The sequence below is a fragment of the Dryobates pubescens genome, chromosome 4 (assembly GCF_014839835.1).
Source record: "Dryobates pubescens isolate bDryPub1 chromosome 4, bDryPub1.pri, whole genome shotgun sequence".
Classification (NCBI taxonomy): Eukaryota; Metazoa; Chordata; class Aves; order Piciformes; family Picidae; genus Dryobates; species Dryobates pubescens.
Window position 1 is genome coordinate 35,452,866 of NC_071615.1, and position 17,619 is coordinate 35,470,484.

The 17,619-nt window shown below is 41.3% G+C and overlaps 2 protein-coding genes across 2 annotated transcripts in view; one reads left to right on the plus strand and one right to left on the minus strand.

Annotated features, from left to right (window-relative positions):
- Positions 1-947: 947 nt before the first annotated feature.
- On the minus strand, positions 948-4,446 carry RPA3 (replication protein A3). The gene is made up of 4 exons (XM_009903760.2): positions 4,241-4,446; positions 3,640-3,714; positions 1,815-1,923; positions 948-1,336 (listed from the first exon to the last, which is right to left on the minus strand). Exons 1-4 carry the CDS (start codon positions 4,337-4,339, stop codon positions 1,254-1,256), a joined length of 366 nt encoding a protein of 121 aa, XP_009902062.1. The 5' UTR covers positions 4,340-4,446; the 3' UTR covers positions 948-1,253.
- An 8,518-nt stretch (positions 4,447-12,964) lies between these two features.
- The window catches only part of UMAD1 (UBAP1-MVB12-associated (UMA) domain containing 1), a 76,551-nt gene continuing 71,896 nt past the window's right edge, over positions 12,965-17,619 (plus strand). Inside the window, exon 1 of the mRNA XM_054161388.1 lies at positions 12,965-13,075. Coding sequence (XP_054017363.1) covers positions 12,994-13,075 — 82 coding nt within the window. The 5' untranslated portion in view covers positions 12,965-12,993. The remainder of the gene's footprint in view (positions 13,076-17,619) is intronic.

The window sequence follows — 17,619 nt, forward strand, 5'->3', positions numbered from 1 at the left end:
GCTGCACAAAGTTTCTAGCCTAGAGTGTAGGTCCATGCACAAAACACCAATTTTCTGAAATAGAATAGTACAGAAGTCTTCTAAATGCTGGATTTCATGCATTGCAGTTATTGGCATTCTACTGAGCACTAAAATGTAGCAGTGAAAGAACTACAGGGCATCACATGCCACATCTACTGATGTGCTGGATGAGACCTGATTCCTACTTAAAGTCCCCTTCCTTCCCAGTGGCAGTAACTCTGTCACTGTCTTCAAACTGATCATTCACTCGGTTTGTAGTAACTCTGGTAACTCAGTTTTAAAACGATCAGTTCCTTCCCCAAAACCAGAGATGCCTCTAAAAATACACAGAGCTCACAAAGCTAAATCTAGCCTACACCTGAAATGTGTTTGTATGAAAAGTTGATGAACATGGGTAAGGTTTACTTAAAATGCTTTTGAAATATTTAATTTATTAATTCATAGAATGGTTTGAGTTGGAAGGAACCTTACAGACCATCTAGTTCCAACCCTGCTGTCAAGGGCAGGGACATCTTCCACTAGACCTGCTTGCTCAAGGCCTCATTTCACAGAGTGTATTTCCAAAATTGTATTTTACTTTCATTGTGTTACCTTAAGAGATGTAAGAGTTCTGCTCCCCGCTGTAAGTAGCCTGGATAGTAAAACTTGAAACTGGGTAGAAGTTTAGGTGGTTAAAATCACCATGACAACCTGACTGAATCTGGTAGTTCTGCTTTGACTCCCACCAAGAATAAAGGTTGTGATGGGAACTCAACAGTGCTGAAAATCCCCAAGCCTGACCAGACATCTTCTAAAGGTTTTAACATCAGTGTAAAGGGCAGCTTGTACTGCACTCTGTTAAAACTGTGTCAGCAAATGTGAACAAGGGTTAACGTACCTCTGCAAACAGCACTCTGGTGTGTAACACTGACATGAACAATTAAACGTAGCCAGATGGTTTTTATTTGAGACCATTGTCAAAATGCAAAATACCCCTCCATGTTCAGTAAGTTTTTATCAAGACAAACTGAAAAAGTTAAATATATACAGACAGTGAGATACCCACAGAAATGTTCTCCTCCTTGCTGACTACGTTTCCAAAGAGAACAACCTTCACTGGCAATCCACAGCACACCTAACAGCAGCTTCTCACTGTATTTGGTGGAAATAAACGCAACTGTTTTCATGTTGCCAGCCAAGAAAGTTACAGTGCTGTTGTCACCCCTGAAGCTCTAAATGCCTAATAAGAAAAATCAATTGTTCTTCTCAGTGCCAAATGGGAAATAGTCGTGGAATTCATGAATAATTTTTATTGCTTCATTGTAGAGTTCCAGATCTGAAACAGGGCAAAGAAAATGGTTATGATGCACAGGCTAAATTCTCCACAGGCAAATGTCAGTACTAAAACACTTCTTATTTTACAGCAGTATAGCTGAGCACTCCCAGTCCTGCTCATCCTCTCCAGTTTCCCACTCTCATTGCTGGCTTTCTGAAGGGTTATTTTTAGGCCTGCTAGGGGCAGAGTCACACAAGGTTCAGTGGAAGGTCCAAATGAAGTGGTCAGGAGTGGGAGAATCATCAAACCATGATCTAGACTGGCTCCAGCTGTGAGTCAGCCCCTTGACAGTACACCAGTATATTTTGTACAGAATGTTACCCCTGACACTCTCCTTTTCTACATTCTACTCCACACCTGGCAGCTTGAAGAAAGACCTTGTCTGTAAGAAAACATTCAGTCAGGCTCTCAATTATTACTTATTGAAGGGGAGTTCAGAACACAACATGAAAGTGTCATAATGTATATTCTTACTTACCAAATGGGCTCTTGTCTTCCCTGAACTGGACATACGACATGCACATGATGGTTGCCTGATTTGTTACTCTTCCTACTACTTCAATAACTCCTGAGATCTCTTCATCTAGCTAGAAAACATATCAAATATGAAATTAGTATCACTAAATTAGGAGCTGTCTCAACTGCACAGCACTTCAGCTAGAACTCTCCACAACTAGCAGTCTGTTCATGACAAGAGATTCTGTTCCATGTCAAAGACAACAGTGCTGCTGAACACCTCTATCTCTCCCCCCCCCAAAAAAAACCCCCAAACCACAAAAGCCTTGAGCCACTAAACATTTACAGGTTTTGTAACAACCAAATTAGTACCAACACAAGAAAAAAAACCAAAGCAGCAACAGCAGAGGGAAGGTAACAGTTTGTAAGTATATAAAACTCTGTCATGTAATCCCTGAGTAGAGACTAATCTTGGACACAGCCAGCAGTAGAATCCAGATTTTAATGCACTGCATTCAAACCTAAGTAAATTACAGAACTCTCTAAGAGCTGAGGAGGAGGAGCTGGCAGAGAGCAGCTCCAAGATTCCAGATCCAGGAGGTATGATTGGAAATGATTTCTTAAATAATCTTGTCAGTTAAGTGTTCAGAACAGAAAGACACTGCCAATAACAAGCTTTTAGTTGAATAAAAGAAAACAATGAAGGCTAAAAAAAATTATCTTACTCCAAAAGTATAAAGCTTGAATATGTTTGTTTTTTTTTTTCTTTTTTAAGATACTAATTTTAGGAGTACAGCACAATTTTAGCAACATTCTTTCAATATCTAACTCTTTCTAGCAAGTTTCCTGGAACACAGAAATAGATTCCCTCCCTGTTAAGTTTGGGGCTCTCTGTTGAAAGGAGGAACTACACCCATGCAAACAAAGAAGGTAAAAAGTTAGAGAGCATTTAAATTAGCAAATCAAAAAGTCCTTCGATTTATGTCAGGCAAACCAGTGAGATGAACCTGACATGGTGTTTTTTTCTGCACACACCTGTTTCTTCTCCCTTGCACACCAACACAGGCTGTAAAGTGCCTGGCACTGTAGCAATGCATTTATGAAATTCAGCCATTTACTCAGTTATGGGAAGTTGTGGAACCCTTGGTCAGATGCTGATGTTCTAAGATTTAACCAACCAAGACAGGAAACCTTATCAGCAGCTCAAGAAAGAAAGAGCTAAGGTACAGGCAGAACTTGTGGGAAAGACATTTTCTTGCAGTTTGCAGATGAAGTCAGCAAGCTCTACATTTACAGGTATGTAAACACTGTAAACAATGTAAAGAACAGAGTAAAGACAAAGCAGCCAAACAGGGGTGTGTCTGACAAGGAATGAGTTCTGTCTCTTAGCATCAGATGAAAACCAAGGCAGCCCATGAATATGAAGACTGCAAGTTAGCTGAAAGATACAAGAAGCAGAGGCAATGAAACATAGGTGGGAAAGGATGACTATTTTTTTCTTCCCTGACTAAAACCACAGCCTTCAGAAGGGGCAAAACAGATGCACATTTTCCCGCACAAACATAAGGAAAAAATTCTTCCCTTTGAGGGTAGCGGAGCACTGGCACCAGCTACCCAGAGAGGTTGTGGAGTCTCCATCACTGCAGGCATTCAAACCCACCTGGATGTGTTCCTGGGTGATTTACTCCGAGTGACGATGCTCTAGCAGGGTGATTGGACTGACTATCTCCAGACATCTTTTCTAATCCCCACCAAAACTCAATGCATGCAGAGCTTTCAGCAGGGATAAAACCTCTGGTACCCACAAGAGGCAACCTAAAATACTTCCAAAACATTCCTTAACTTACAGGTTCGCTCAGCTCCACAGTCGTATGTTTCCCTTCTCCATCCGAAAGCACGAAAAGCTTCCCACTCGGATGAATCTACAAAAGACACCAGGACGCCTGTGAGCTCAGAAGGCAGCTCTTAATGTTTACCCACCTCAACCAGAACCGCTCTTCAGGCCTTTCTCTGAAAGATCCAACCCTTACAGCCACCTCCCACCCTTACAGCCACCTCCCGACCTCCTGCCGGAGCCACCGGACTCTCCCAGGGCAGGGCAAGCTGCAGGTCCAACCCAACCCCTACAGCCACCTCAGAATCAGTCAATATCAATATGGTTGGAAAAGACCCCAAAGATCATCAAGTCCAACCTGTCACTCAAAACCTCATGACTACTAGACCACGGCACCAGGTTGGAATCAAGCAGGCTGGAAAAGACCTCAGAGCCACCGGGCTGTCCCAGGCCAGGGCAAGCTGCACGACCAACCCTTCCAGACGCCTCCCGCCGGACTCTCTCAGGCCCGGACAAACGGCAGCAGGCAACAGCACCCCGGGACAAGACCTTCCCCGCCCTGAAGCTCCGCGGCTCAGCCCCCAAAGGCAACCCAACCGAAGCCGCTCACGAACCTTCTCAACGCGGCCCACGAAGCAGACAGGCTGCCCGATGTTCTCTGCTAGGTGAGCGGTGGCGATACGTTTCCGCGGCCCCTCATGGACGTCTCCCATGGCGGCGAGACTTTTTTTCCCGCCTATTCGCTGAGGCGGCACCGGGAAAGGGGAGGGAGGGAAGCAAGCGAGCAAAGCGGGGAGGAATTGGGGTAGGACTTCCCCGTTCGCTCTGACGCGACCCGGAAGCGGAGGCGGCGGGCTGGTGAGTGGCGGCGGCGGCAGAGCTGGGCGGGCCGGCGGGTGATGGCGGGGCGGGTGGCGCAGCTTGCCGCGGCGGGGAGGCCGGCGAAGGGAGGCGAAGCCCTGGGAAGCTGGGTTGCCCTGCTTCCCGGGGCTTCGCCTCCCCTCGCCGGCCTCCCCGCCGCGGCCTGTGCCCAGGCGGACGAGAGCAGCCTGGCCCGTGTCAGAAACGCTGTGACCAACGGGACCAGGGAGGTGGTTGTCTCCCTCTGTACTCTGCACTGGTGAGGTTACACCTTGAGTAGTGTGGGGGCCCCTGACTGCCAAGGAGGACGTTGAGGTGCTGGGGCAGGTCCGGAGAAGGTCCGCGAAGCTAGTGGTGGGTCTAGAGAACAGGGCCGGTGAGGAGTGGCTGAAGGTTGTTTAGCTTGGAGAAAAGGAGGCTGAGGGGAGAGCTCGTTGCTCTCCACAGCTCCCTGAAAGGAGGTTGGAGTGAGGTGGGGGTTGGTCTCTTCTCCAGAGTAACTAGCACTAAGGCAAGAGAAAAAGGCCTGAAATTGCACCAGGGGAGATTTAGGTTGTATATTAGGAAAATTTTCTTTCCTGTGAGAGTGGTCAGGTGTTGGAACAGGCTACCCAGGGAGGTGGTGGAGTCACCATCCCTGGAGGTGTTGAAAAACCGTGTGGACGTGGCACTTCAGGACATGGTTTAGTGCGCATAGTGGTGCTGGGTTGATGGTTGGACTTGATGATCTTGGAGGTCTTTTCCAACCTTAATGATTCTGTAATACTGTAAAAGGGGAAATGAGATCCTGGGGTGCATCAAATACAGCATAAAGAGCTGCTGTCTTCAGGTGTGGCCTCAACCATGAGTACTATGCAGGTTTGTGTGCTGAAATTACATCCAGAGGAGGGCATCAATGTAGGAGAAGGATTGTTTTTTGATAGCTTTAGAAGGCTATAGGGAAGATGTGCCTTTGCTCAAATTAGAGAAAGCTGTGCTTTGTCTTTGAGAGTAATGTAAACACTTTGGAACTGAAGGAGAGAAACTAGGCAGAATTTGGTTGGATGTGTTAAAATATTGTTTTGTTATTTTGACCTATTGTATGCCTTAATTACATGTATGCCAGTAGAAAATGACCAATTGAGATATGACACATGTGCCTTCTGATAGACTATATAACTTAATAAAGGTCTTTGCCTGCTTACATCTGGTCCACAAAGCATTGCTCTAGGTGCATAAAACATCTATACAACAACAAATGGTGACCCCAACCATGCAGCTGGGTCATGGCATGTCAAGTGAGAAGTGGATAAGGACTCTGGGTTTGTCTGGTTTGGAGAAAAAAGAGTCTGAGGGTCAGTCTCATGGCTCTCTACAGCTTCCTGGGGAGAGGAAGTGGAGAATAAGGTGCTGAGCTCTTCTCCCTGCTATCAGTGCAAGGAAGTGGTCCACAGTTGTGCCAGGGGAGGTCCAGATTAGCAAGCATTTCTTTATAGAGAGTGGTCAAACACTGCAGCAGGCTTCCTTGAGAAGTGGTTGAAGCCTGTCAATGTTTAAAATCCTTTTGACAGTACCATTAATAACATGCTGTAACATTTGGTCAGCCCTGAAGTGGTCAGGAGGTTGGACTCGATGATCATTGTGGGTTTTTTCCAATGGAACTGTTCTGTTCTGTGAATTTAATACAAGTTCATTTCACCATTAGAGAGCTTATGCTTGATCCCCAGAGTCAGAGCCACTGATGGATGTGGCACTCTCATCACGCATCTTAAAAATCACAGAATTGTTTTGGTTGGAAAAGTCTTGTAAGATCATTGAATCCAACCATTCTCTAACTACCAAGTATGGTGCTAAACTCACTGACTGTCTCTTGTGTGGAGAGGTTCCTCCCAGTCGCTCTTGCAGCAAAGGTTGCTAATGGTATCCTGGGCTGCATTAGATTTAGTGTTGCCAGTAATCTTTCCCCTCTGGTCAGCTCTGGTGAGGCCAGAGAGAGGTGTGAACATGCTGGAGAGAGTCCAGCAAAAGGCCACAACAGTGATTAAGGGACTGGTGTATGTTACGTAGAGGAAAGGCTGACAGAGCTGGGACTGTTCAGCCTAGGGAGTAGAAAGCTCAGGGGGATCTTAATGCATATAAATGCTTGAAAGGAGGGTGCAAATGGGACACAACCAGGCTTCTTCCAGTGTTGTCCAGTGACAGGACCAGAGGCAATGGGCACAAACTGAAGTGCAGGAGGTTCCCTCTGAGGAAACATTTGTGAGCCTGAGCGAGCACTGGCAGTGGTTGCCCAGGGGGATTGTGGAGTCACGTTCCTTGGAGATGCTCAAAAGCCATCTGGAACTGGTCCTGGGCAACCAGCTGTAGTGGTCCCTGCTGAAGTAGGGGGTTGGACAAGGTGACTCCAGAGGTCATTTCCAACTGCAGGTGTTCTGTGGTTCTGTGATTTCCTGTTTCCAGAAGCTTTGTTTCAGGGTAAAATTGAGAAAATCTAATTCTGCTGTGGCTTAAAAGGCTGATCTTGATGCTGCCTGTGTGCTGGCTGGCTGTTCTGACCTGTTATGGGTTAGTTCATCTTCCTAATCAGCACAGAGTGTTCTCTGTTGGTTGGCTAGGTTAGCGTGGTGATAGCTCGACAAGCTGAACCAGCCTGCCAAGGAAGTAAGCTACTGCCAGAAGCTGTGCAGAATCGGCATGTGACTGCAAAGGGGAATGCTGGGGGGGTTGTATCTCTGATGGGGTGTAACTGGCTGTCATCTCCTTAGTGTCACTATGCCATTCATCTTTTCAGTAGCTTACTTGCAAGAGAATAAACCTATCTCCTTAGCATATCTTCAGAGACTTTAAAGGAGAGATCTTGTAACTGTAAAGGAGGAAGATGTAGCAGGCAGCTACAGAGTTGCTTTTACAGGGCTATTTGCCACATTTGAAGGGTAGACAACCAGGTAGAAATTGTTAGAAAGAAGAAGTTGTCAGAAAAGCAGGTAGAAGTTCTTACAAATGCTTGTCTGTATCACGCCTCGCAGCTGTTGAAGGTTGGTTGTGAGAAGAACTGTTTGCAGGCAAAGAAGTAAGGTTCAGTCTATTGGCTATTGCATCGTATCTAACTTGGTTTCTGTTTTAGCATTCTCTATCTTCTTGAGGGTTTTGAATAGCAGAATCATAGAATTGTTTTAGTTGGAAAAGACCTCTAAGATCATGAAGTCCAACCACTAAATGTTGACACTGGTTTGAGTACTGTTATTTCACTCCTATCTTTGCTTTTATCATCTCTGCATTTAGTAGCTGACTTGATTGTGGTTGAGTTCTCACGATTCAGCATCTTGGAGTGTTTTTTATGCTTGGTTAATTTGGGTTGCATAGTTCTTGGTATTTCTGCATCCCTTGAACTTTATGAAAACTTTAAATATTCACATTTTGTGTGAACAAGAATGTCTTTGTTAGTGTTTTGCATGTATCCACTTTTTGTATTCTTATTTCTCTTGACACTTACTTTCCTGACTCTTCTGTTTCCAAGAAGTGAAAACTAAAGGAATATGCCTAATGTTCATGCCAGATAAAAGAAACCTGGTCTGGTGGGAGGTGTCCCTGCCCATGACAGGGGTGTTGGAACTAGATGGTCTTTAAGGTCCCTTCCAACTCAAACCATTCGATAATTCTATGAAATATTTGTTTTGGTGTTGTTGGGGTTTGTTTGTTTGTTTTCTTGTTCTTCTTTGTTTAGTAACTTACCAAAAGCTTTTAAACTTCTGTTTTGGTGTCACAGATACCTTTTTGGCTCTTAAAGTGGTTGTTCTTATGTCATAAGCAGAGCTTTACAGGACTGTAGACATCTTGCTCCTTTTCTGAATGCTTCAGCAGATGCTGATCTGGAAGAGAGAATTGCTCTGATGCTCTGTTATCTCCTTCCATAGATAATATAGCTTAAAGAGCTAGGTGTAAAATTATTCTGGTGCATTCCTATAGTCAGTTTTGTTTCTTGTTCTGACCTCATGTCATCATTTATGTCATTTCCCGCAGTGCCACTGCAATTCTGTTTTGTTATATTCGTGGGCATCCTGTCTTCATCTAAGTCTGTATCATTGATGGGTTTAATATTAAATTGCCTTTCTCATCCTGTCACTTGTAAACATGCAGTGAAAAGCTGAAAAGTAAAGCTAAATATGCTGGGATCTTCATTGTATAGAAATTTTCTATTGGATTTAACATATTAGTTTGGCTCAAAGGTCACCCATACTTCTTGTCAAAGGAGACTGACAAAATGCAGGAGGATTAAATTAACTCCTTTGTGCAGCTCTGTAACCCATCTTTGTCCAATCCTACCTATGCTCTGTGAGCCTCGGGAAAGACAAACTATTTTTTGCAGCCGCTCAGAACTGCTGTAGTTCACAGTTGATTACTTGCTAATGACTGAAGCGCTGCCAAAAGCCTTATTCTTAACTATCAGCGACTGAGAGTGGAGAAAGAAAAAATTGTGCTCACTTTTTGGTGAGGAGGAAACATGAGGAGAAGGGAATTGTATATCCCTACCAAGGGAGATTTTTATCTTTAGGCAGTGAATTCAATTTCAGGTCTCCTATAGAAATAAAATCAATCCCATCTGGAAGGGGAAAGTGCTGTGCTATATAAGAGAAATTCCTGCAGGAACCTGGTGCTGTGTCTGAATGGAGGGTGTATTTTCAGTGATTTTGTGCTGACAGCTTTTGGGGAAGAAAAAAAACCAAACCCACAACTAAGTTGGTTTGTTGGTTTTTTTTTTTTCTTCCTTTATTTATTTTTTTTCCTCTAGTCTGTGTAGCCATGCATCAGGGTCCACAAACTTCAAATGTAATTTTTACTCTGAAATAAAACTTGTGTGGAAACTGGTTGTTCTCAGCTTTCATTTACTGAAACCTCATCTTATCTGCAAGTAGTAAAACTCCAGCCTGATTCTGCAAGTGCTTAAACTGTGTTGTTATCTTCAAGAGCACGAGTGTTTCCATTCAGCTCTGTGTTTCTTTGTTGGACAGGGGCTTTGTTCTGTTTTTAACATGTAACTCAAGAAATGTAGGGGTTGCATTTCCTGTTACTGGAGAGATTTATGATTACTTTTGAAGTAACACACTTGATAAAATTCTTCAGAGAGCAAATATCACAAATATCCCAGCGTTGCCTGTCTGCAGCTTTTCCTTTACCTGGCTGTACTGCATAGAGCTCTAATTTTTCTTTCTGTGCTCCTCTGTTTTCTTAGTCATTCTTTATCATTTAATGAAAATTTAATATTCCCTTCAGCAAAGGTACAGAAATACTCCATCCCCAATATGAGCTATGCAGACCTGAGATCTACAACCAGAAGTTTTGTTTCTAAGTGGTGAATACCCAGAGGAGGAAACAGCCTCATTGAGCACCTTAGTCTTTTCAATATGTGATTTCTTACCACTTCCCCCTAACATTCCCAGTCACAAAACACAACGTATGTTATTTTCTTACTGCTGGAGCAGTGATTTTAACTGCATAAGAACTTTCAGGTCTGAGCTTAGGGGATATTTTTATTAGTTTCTTTAAGCAAAGGATGTGTGGTTTTGTTTTGTTTTCTGTTTGAGAAATACTGCTAGCAGCTACAAGATAAAAATTAATGTACATGAATAGGATTAATAATGTGGGGTTTAGAAAAAAATTGGGATACCAGGCTGCCTTCTGTTAATTAAAGGGAAAAAAATCTAGTATGAGAAAGTGCTTGTAACATTAATTTGGCTAGTGATTCTTAATTTCCTCTGAATGGAAATGTCGGCAGTGAAGTTTAGGTGTGTTAAATATGCAGGATTTAAATGCATGGTTCCCTATACAACTCTACTGTGCCATGTATATACTGATTAAGATGCTTTTCTTTGTGCAAGAAAGAAGGGCAATGGAACACTATGTGGTAGAGCTGAAAATTGTACAGCAGTGCAGATCTCAAGGAGTAAAAAAGTGTAACTGGAGCAACTGCAGCTCTGGCACCTGAAGTGGCTGACTGGAACCTGAGCCTTTACCAAAGCTGTCTGTAAGATTTGACACATCACGTTGATTTTGCTTCTTGTTGTTGCACACTTAGGATGAAGGTAAAATTGCATTTTAAACTGTTCCACAACTGCCTCTCCTTCATACATCATTGGAGCAGAAACCTGACTCTTGAGCATTACAGCACAGGTTTTTACCACTTGAGCTATGGGACTGACAACTCTAATTGGTAGCAGGAGAAGACTTATTCCCTGAGGGCTGAAAAAGGAATATGCTGCTGGCGCCATGTGTTGAGCCTGGGTGTGGGGGAAGGTAAGGAATAAATGAGATAATTAGGAGTTTCTACTGTGTAATCTCCACGGAACTGGAAATACCAGTATTTCACATAGTAAAGTAGGAAAACAAGCAGAAAAAGGAATAAAGTGCAGACAAGTAACATTTATTTTTTAATTGCTGCATACCTGACATTGGATCACTAGTCATCCTCTTGTGAGCATTAGTGTAGTTTCTTTGGTTGCTGGAAATTGCACTGTGTCAGCGAAAGCAAGCAGTAGCTGGGCAGCCTGCTGGATATTCAGTCTTCAAGTCTCAGGTGTCAGACCAGAGTTTAAATCTTTGCTGCCTTTGCCATGTTCTATTTATGTTCTGTTCCTGAAAGCCAGTGCTTACACTTCACATGAAACTGTGATCTGGAGTAGGGAAGGGTTTGCAATCACTTGTAAGAGCAGAGTGTGAGGCACTTTATATCTGGTGAATAGTCAGTGCTGATTATGCAGTCAGTTGATACAGGTCCCTGTCTAGGGCAAAAAAAGTCTTGGTTATGGTATCATGAACACTTGGATGGGAAGTAAGAAGTTCTGGCAGACAATTAATCCAGGATTGTTATCTTTCCTTTCTTTATATATATATATGTATATATTCTTCTTTATTTATTTTGTAATCCAAACACTGCATGATAAGACTCTTCTCTTTTTCCCACCATCTAATGCTTCTTTGTTAAATTTGTTGCTCTTGGTTTGTCTGTCCCTTCTCCTTTAAATGTTGGTGCCTGCGAAGTAAACCAGGATTCTGCTTCTCAAACTCTACATTATTCCACTTTTCCCAGTTTTATATTGATAATTTAGCAGAGAAGATCATCACATACCTTTCTTTAAACCATCCTCTCTGCATTTGGCACACAGCCTGTTTCAGTCACAGACTACTCCATAAACTGGTGTCCATTGGTCCCAAGTTCAGCCCTCAAGGGCTGGAAGTGACGGCATCTTCAAAGGGTGACTGCTGCTGCGGTGTCTCTTTCCCTTTCTTACCATCCCATTGCTAGGGATGGAGCTGCTGTTGTGGGAAGAGGCTGAGGAGACCCTAAGTTACTGCATTCAGTAGTGGTGTTAGGTTGGTAGTCCTCTCAGTGAGCTGAGCCTGTGAAGATGTGCTTTGTATAGCTTTGTTGGCTGTTCTTCATAAGAGTGCCACTTCCTTATAGAGCTTTTCTTGGAATAAGAGAAACTTCCTTGAGTCTTAAAGTTCAGAAAAATTAGAGAATTTGCTTCAAAGAATGTTTCATGGTGTATCCATGTTTATGGAGTGGCTCCTAGGACTCAGTTTTGTAAAAGCTGGCCCAACTGCCTGTGTTCTGGCTTAATGAATGCTCATGGGGTTTTAAATATGAATTTGTCCCTTTAAAGCTATTCAGAATTGCTTCTGTGTAATCTGCCAGTCTTGAGATAGATACTGAGCATAGATTTTTGCAGCTGATGATTTTATCCCCCTGGTTTCCTTGTTTTATACTAGCTGTGGTAAACTGGTGAATTCTTAGTTACTTCGGAAGATTCTTTTAATGAATTACAGCTAGGGAAAAATGGCAGCATAGGATTTTCTTGCAGTTTCTTTTAAGGGAATCAGTGGCAACTGTTAATGAAATACACCCAAGTATCTCAGAAACTATGCTAAGATTGTTGGGGTGGGTGTGTTGCTCTTTTCAATTGACGCACAGACACTGAAGACTGAAAGTCTCTGATGAAATTTGCTTCATTGAAGTATTCATGTGTTACAGAGCTGCATTTTCTACAGGATCATGTTTTAGACTTCAAGATTTAGATGCTTTACAACTAACTGTGTTGAGAAAGTTTGTCTAACAACAATCTAAAGAAACAGAAAAATAAGGAAATGTGCTGGGTAAATGCTGAAGAGAGTTTCCTTTTTTCAATTCTATTTAGAAAGGTTGAAGTTTGGGGTGTTTTTTGGTTATTTGTTGTTGTGTTTTTTTTGTTTGTTTGTCTGTTTTTTTTTAATGGTTCCATTAATAATTTTTACAGAAGAGGCTTTTATACTTCACTTTCTTCTGTCCTGTTGATGTTGTTACTATTTCAACTTACTGGTGATCTATCTGACATCAAATGCTTGGTGTTTCAAACCTAGTAATAAAGAGTAAGATGCAATGTTATGGTTGTGGCTTTAGCATGGTGTTAAATTCTTACAGTAAATACAATTATTTAACATGTTTTGTCATTATTTTAGGTAACAGCTTAGAAGAAGCAGAAAAAAAGAGGCTATGTTCAGCTTCTTCCGAAAAAGTCAAGAGTCAAAGAAGGTTACAGTGCCGGAGAGAGAAGCAGATGGATTTGTTATTGTGGGTAAGTGGTGCTTCTGTATAAAATTATTCTTATCATCTTTGAAATGCAAAAAGTTCTTTGAGGTACTTACAAAATGAAAAGTTAAGAGAAGCCATGATAAAAACGGTTCAGAATTCTTACTTTTCCTGAAGGATATTCCTGCTCTCATAATTTGTTCTAAATGGCTGAAATTTTATTTAGGTAGGTATGAACGTTCAAGAGCATTGAAAAACTTAGATTTCTTGTTTTCCTCTCATATTCTGAGCAAGGAGAAGTTTCCTCCTTACAAAACAAGAAAGCTTAAAGCTGAGGCTTCTAGATTTATGACTAGAGTTGTGAGAAGAGAATATCTTACTGTAGCTGTTACAGGACTGGGGGTTGTTTCAGAATCCTTCCTTTTACTATTACCCTCAAAGTCATTTTTATATTAGAAGCCAAGAAGTATCTGTGTATTTCTAGTCATGCTTAGTTTCATGAAAATTATGGAGTGTAGGATGGTCAAAGTCTTTTTGCTACTCAAAAACTAATCCAAAGTTTACTCATCTCTGAACTGGTTAAATTTGCAACTCTACCCAAGCTCTTTCACAGTCTTGTCAGATGGCTCAAGTGTGCAGAAGATAAAAATTCATTGCTGTCATGCTGTAACTGATCCTTTCCTTTTTCCTCTTCTGGAAATTTGTGTTTTCCTCCTTGTAAATCTGTCATCATTAATACCAGCTTCTGCTGCTGTGATTTTTTTCACTTGGTTTTAGGAGGACTCTTACAGTGTTTGTCCATGTAAGTTTTATTTCTTGAGCAGTTTCAAGTCACAAAAGCCTCTAGACTATTAAGATCTAACAATATGAGACTAGTGACAATCTTTCTGAGGAGAATGTGTATTCTTTGTAATACTGCTTCATTAAAACAATTCTGATTTCACATCTGTGACTCTGGTGATGTTTAATGGTTGTTTTCCACTAGAGCTTGTTCATCTGCGCTGGTTTTGATGGCTACTTCAAATCGCTTCAGCTCTTGCATCATGAAAGGGTCAGAGGAGACATACTGTCATCCTAAAAGAGGCTGGAGACCATTTAGAGTTTCCAATTCTGTAACTGGCACAGAGTTCTGCACCCAAGTGTTGCTTGTATCCCACAATTGCTGTTTCTGGGTTTGGATTCAATTTGACTTTATTCTTTTTTCCTGAAGTTCTATCAAGGACTATTTAAACTTGCTTCATAAAAACTCATATCAAATTCATCTGTTAAATACAAACTTAACAACTATCAGGTTTACTTGAATCTTCCTTATTTCTTATTCATTTTTGCTCAGACCAGTTAATTTATCAAACTGTAATGAAATGGACTGTGATTTCATCTTCACCGACTTCTACTGGGCAGAAGAATTGCCATCAACCTTGGCTGTGAAGCATATCAGCTGTCTTGCTAGATGGATGTAGTTGCAGAATTGTAGGTCAGGATGTAGTTGCAGAATTTTAGGTCAGAACTGTAGTTTGAAGAATTGTAGGTCAGCACTTAAGGGCATACTTATCTAGAGGTTTTTTTATCAAGGAATGGAGGCAGTCCAACAAAGCATACAAACCCTAACACTTAGCTATTCTGCTAGTCGCCTTTGTATTACACAGATTGTGGGGGGGGTGTTTCTGAAACCTTTTTAAAATGTAGGTGTAAAATATTCTAGAATACCAGCACTAAATGACTTCAACAAATCTCTGTAGGATTATAGGACCATTAGTGTGAATACTGCTGTGGGCAATGAACAGTCTTGAAGAATTTAATTTCTCATGTTTTAAGTTGGTTCCTAAGCCCAGTGTTTCAGTCAAAGCATGAAAGAACAAAAAGCCTAGTTCACTCATAATCTGTGGATGTGGGCAGGAGTGATTTCCTTTTATTTCTTGGAGAAAGAAGAGGGAAAAATATGTCCTCAGGGGATTAGGCCTCCACAATTTCTCTAGGCAACACGCTTCAGTGTCTCACCACCCTCATAGTAAAGAACTTCCTCCTGACGTCCAGTCTAAATCCACCCTGCTCTAGTTGAAAACCATTGCTCCTTGCCCTATCACCACATGCCCCTTATAAATAGTCCCTCCAGCTTCCCTGTAGGCTCCCTTCAGGTACTGAAAGTACCTCAGGTACTCTTGCTCTGTAAACCCCCCTTTTCCCTCCTGTGCTTTCCTAGATTCTTGGAGGCCATCTAGAATTAGTAATCAAATTTTGTTATGCTTCTCACTGTTGGAGCAAGCCTGATTTTTGCCTGTTGGAGAACAGAAGTAGTCATATATGTAAGAAATTAAGTGCTTTGAAATCTCTTCCCAATAAGAACTTGTGGCATTTAAGTCAGTCTTGGATCTGTGAAGTTAACCAACATGTACCTTCTGTTTCAGTGGTGATACCTGAAGAGAAGGAGCTATACAGAGCAAATGTGGCCAGGCTTGCACCAGCATTAAAAACCACACAGAAAAGGAGGTGGAAACAATCATATTTCATCCTGTGAGGTGGAATACAGCATGAGGCTAATATTTCCTTCTTAATCAGAAAGTAGGAGAGAACTGGTGTTAGGTGGAAAGTTCAGGAATTTTTTGTTTGATAAGCAAGGTGTTGTAGAACATCACTACCACATGCTGTGACAAAGCCAGGAACATAACAGGATGCAAAAAGAGTACATCATTAATTTGTTAAGTTGTGGTGAATGATAGCAGAATTTTGATGGTCAAGTGTGATTTACTCTTTTAATCTCTGCAAGACATCCAAACTTTGTCTCCTAAATGAGGGACCTGAACCTTCTTCTGAGGTATTCAGTATTTATATAACTTGGTTAATTCACTATTGTAATTCCTTTATGCAGAATCATCCTCATCTGTAGGCTGGAGCATCCTCACTCAGGACTCAGGGACTGTGGAGAATATGATTTACAGCCAGATGGATGTTTCCCTTTATTAACTGTGGTTACATTGCAAAAGGGCATCCTTAAATCAGAAAGTATTCTGTATTGAAGTTGTAGAAAAGTAAATGAATCAACCTAAGTCAGTCTTTAGTTCTGGATATCTTGACTGTTCCTGCAGACCAATTTTATCTATATTGTGCCTCTCCAACTCCCCATTTCTGTTTTGCCATGAATTTATTCTGCATGCAGATTTATGGGGTACTTTTTGTTGTGGAAGGAAGAACGGGATAAATTGCATGCTACAATAAGGTAGTAGTATTTTCATACTGATCTTAGTAATGGAGATCTCTGCATAGCTATTAAAGAGCTTCTTAGGTGTTTGTTTCTGAGAGGAATGCGTATTTTGAAATCTTTAGGAGTGAGTCTATTATGAAAAGGAAATGTAATATAGTAATCCTCCCAAATTGTACTAGTTTATTACTACAACTCAAATATTTTTTTGGTTCCCCCCCCTTTGTGTACACACCTCAAAGTTGAAAGCATCCAAAGCTTTGTAAAATCTTAGAGTTCCTGCTGCTGTTTGTTTTCAAGGAGTCAGTAGTAATGTGTAGTAGATTCCTCTGAATCTCTACACTGTTTTGTCATTAATTTTTAAAGAGCTTTTAGCGGTGCTCGTAAGGAAGGCTGGGCTGCTGCAGTGTTTTAAAATATACTATTACTTTAAAGAAATGCAGAAGGCTTTGTGCCAGTTGGAAGCAGGCAGTGTCTCAATGTCCTTTACCTTTTTGCATCAATGGCTTTGTGTTACCTTTTTTTTTAATATAACACTCAGTGCCTGTGTAGCTATTTCTAGCCTTGCAGTTTTTGTAATAATCAAGCTATTATTTCATTATGTCATTTCAGATTAAAAGCATTTCATGCAAGCTGAGATTTGGAGAACTCTTTTCATATTTGTATTTAAAGAATAGTTTATACATGTCAGCCTGTAAGTGAGTACTTGTGATGCAAACCCAGAAGTTACTGTATGAAGTGTTTTGTTTTTCAAGGTGCTGCTTTATGGGATTTATGCGCAGTTAGGTGTTGAATTTTAGAGAGTTGACTGAAAAGGGAGGAGGAGGAATTCAGAAGAAACAGTCCTCTCCTGTTCCTGTTCTTTAGTTGCATAAGGAGGTAATGGCTACCCTTCATTCAGTAATGAAGTCAAACTAATCCTCTTGGGTACTAATTTTGCACAAAAACAAACTGTGTTTTTCAGTAGTACCACTAGATGGGGATTTTTCTTGTGTTCAAGAGTTGTGGGGCTTTTCTTTCTCTTTCATGCACATACACACAGAGTAGTAGTAATTATCAGTACACCATTTTATTAGACTGTAGGTTTTCACCAGATTTATAAAAAGCTTTTTAAAGCCTAATATCAAATCTAGAATGGCATTCCAACCTAATAAAAATAATGAAGCTTGAAATGTTGACAGCATGTATCAAGATGTTGGCTTGTAATTCCTTCCAAACAGATCTGTTGAGGCCCATGTGGGACCTAAATAACACAAAGAAGTAAATTTGCATATTTTACAGCAGGGGGAAAAAACAGAATGCAAAAACATGAATAATTAGGAGCACAAGCTTCATGCTATATTAATACTGTTGAAAAGCATGTGTTGATTGTATTCTGAAAGCCAGTAGTGATT

Coding starts and splice junctions, on each gene's coding strand:
- RPA3 (XM_009903760.2), bottom strand. CDS start 4,339: ATGGGAGACGTCCATGAGGGGCCGCGGAAACGTATCGCCACCGCTCAC. Junction 3,715..4,240: donor TCGTGGGCCGCGTTGAGAAG/GTTCGTGAGCGG, acceptor TGTCTTTTGTAG/ATTCATCCGAGTGGGAAGCT. Junction 1,924..3,639: donor CTGTGGAGCTGAGCGAACCT/GTAAGTTAAGGA, acceptor TATGTTTTCTAG/CTAGATGAAGAGATCTCAGG.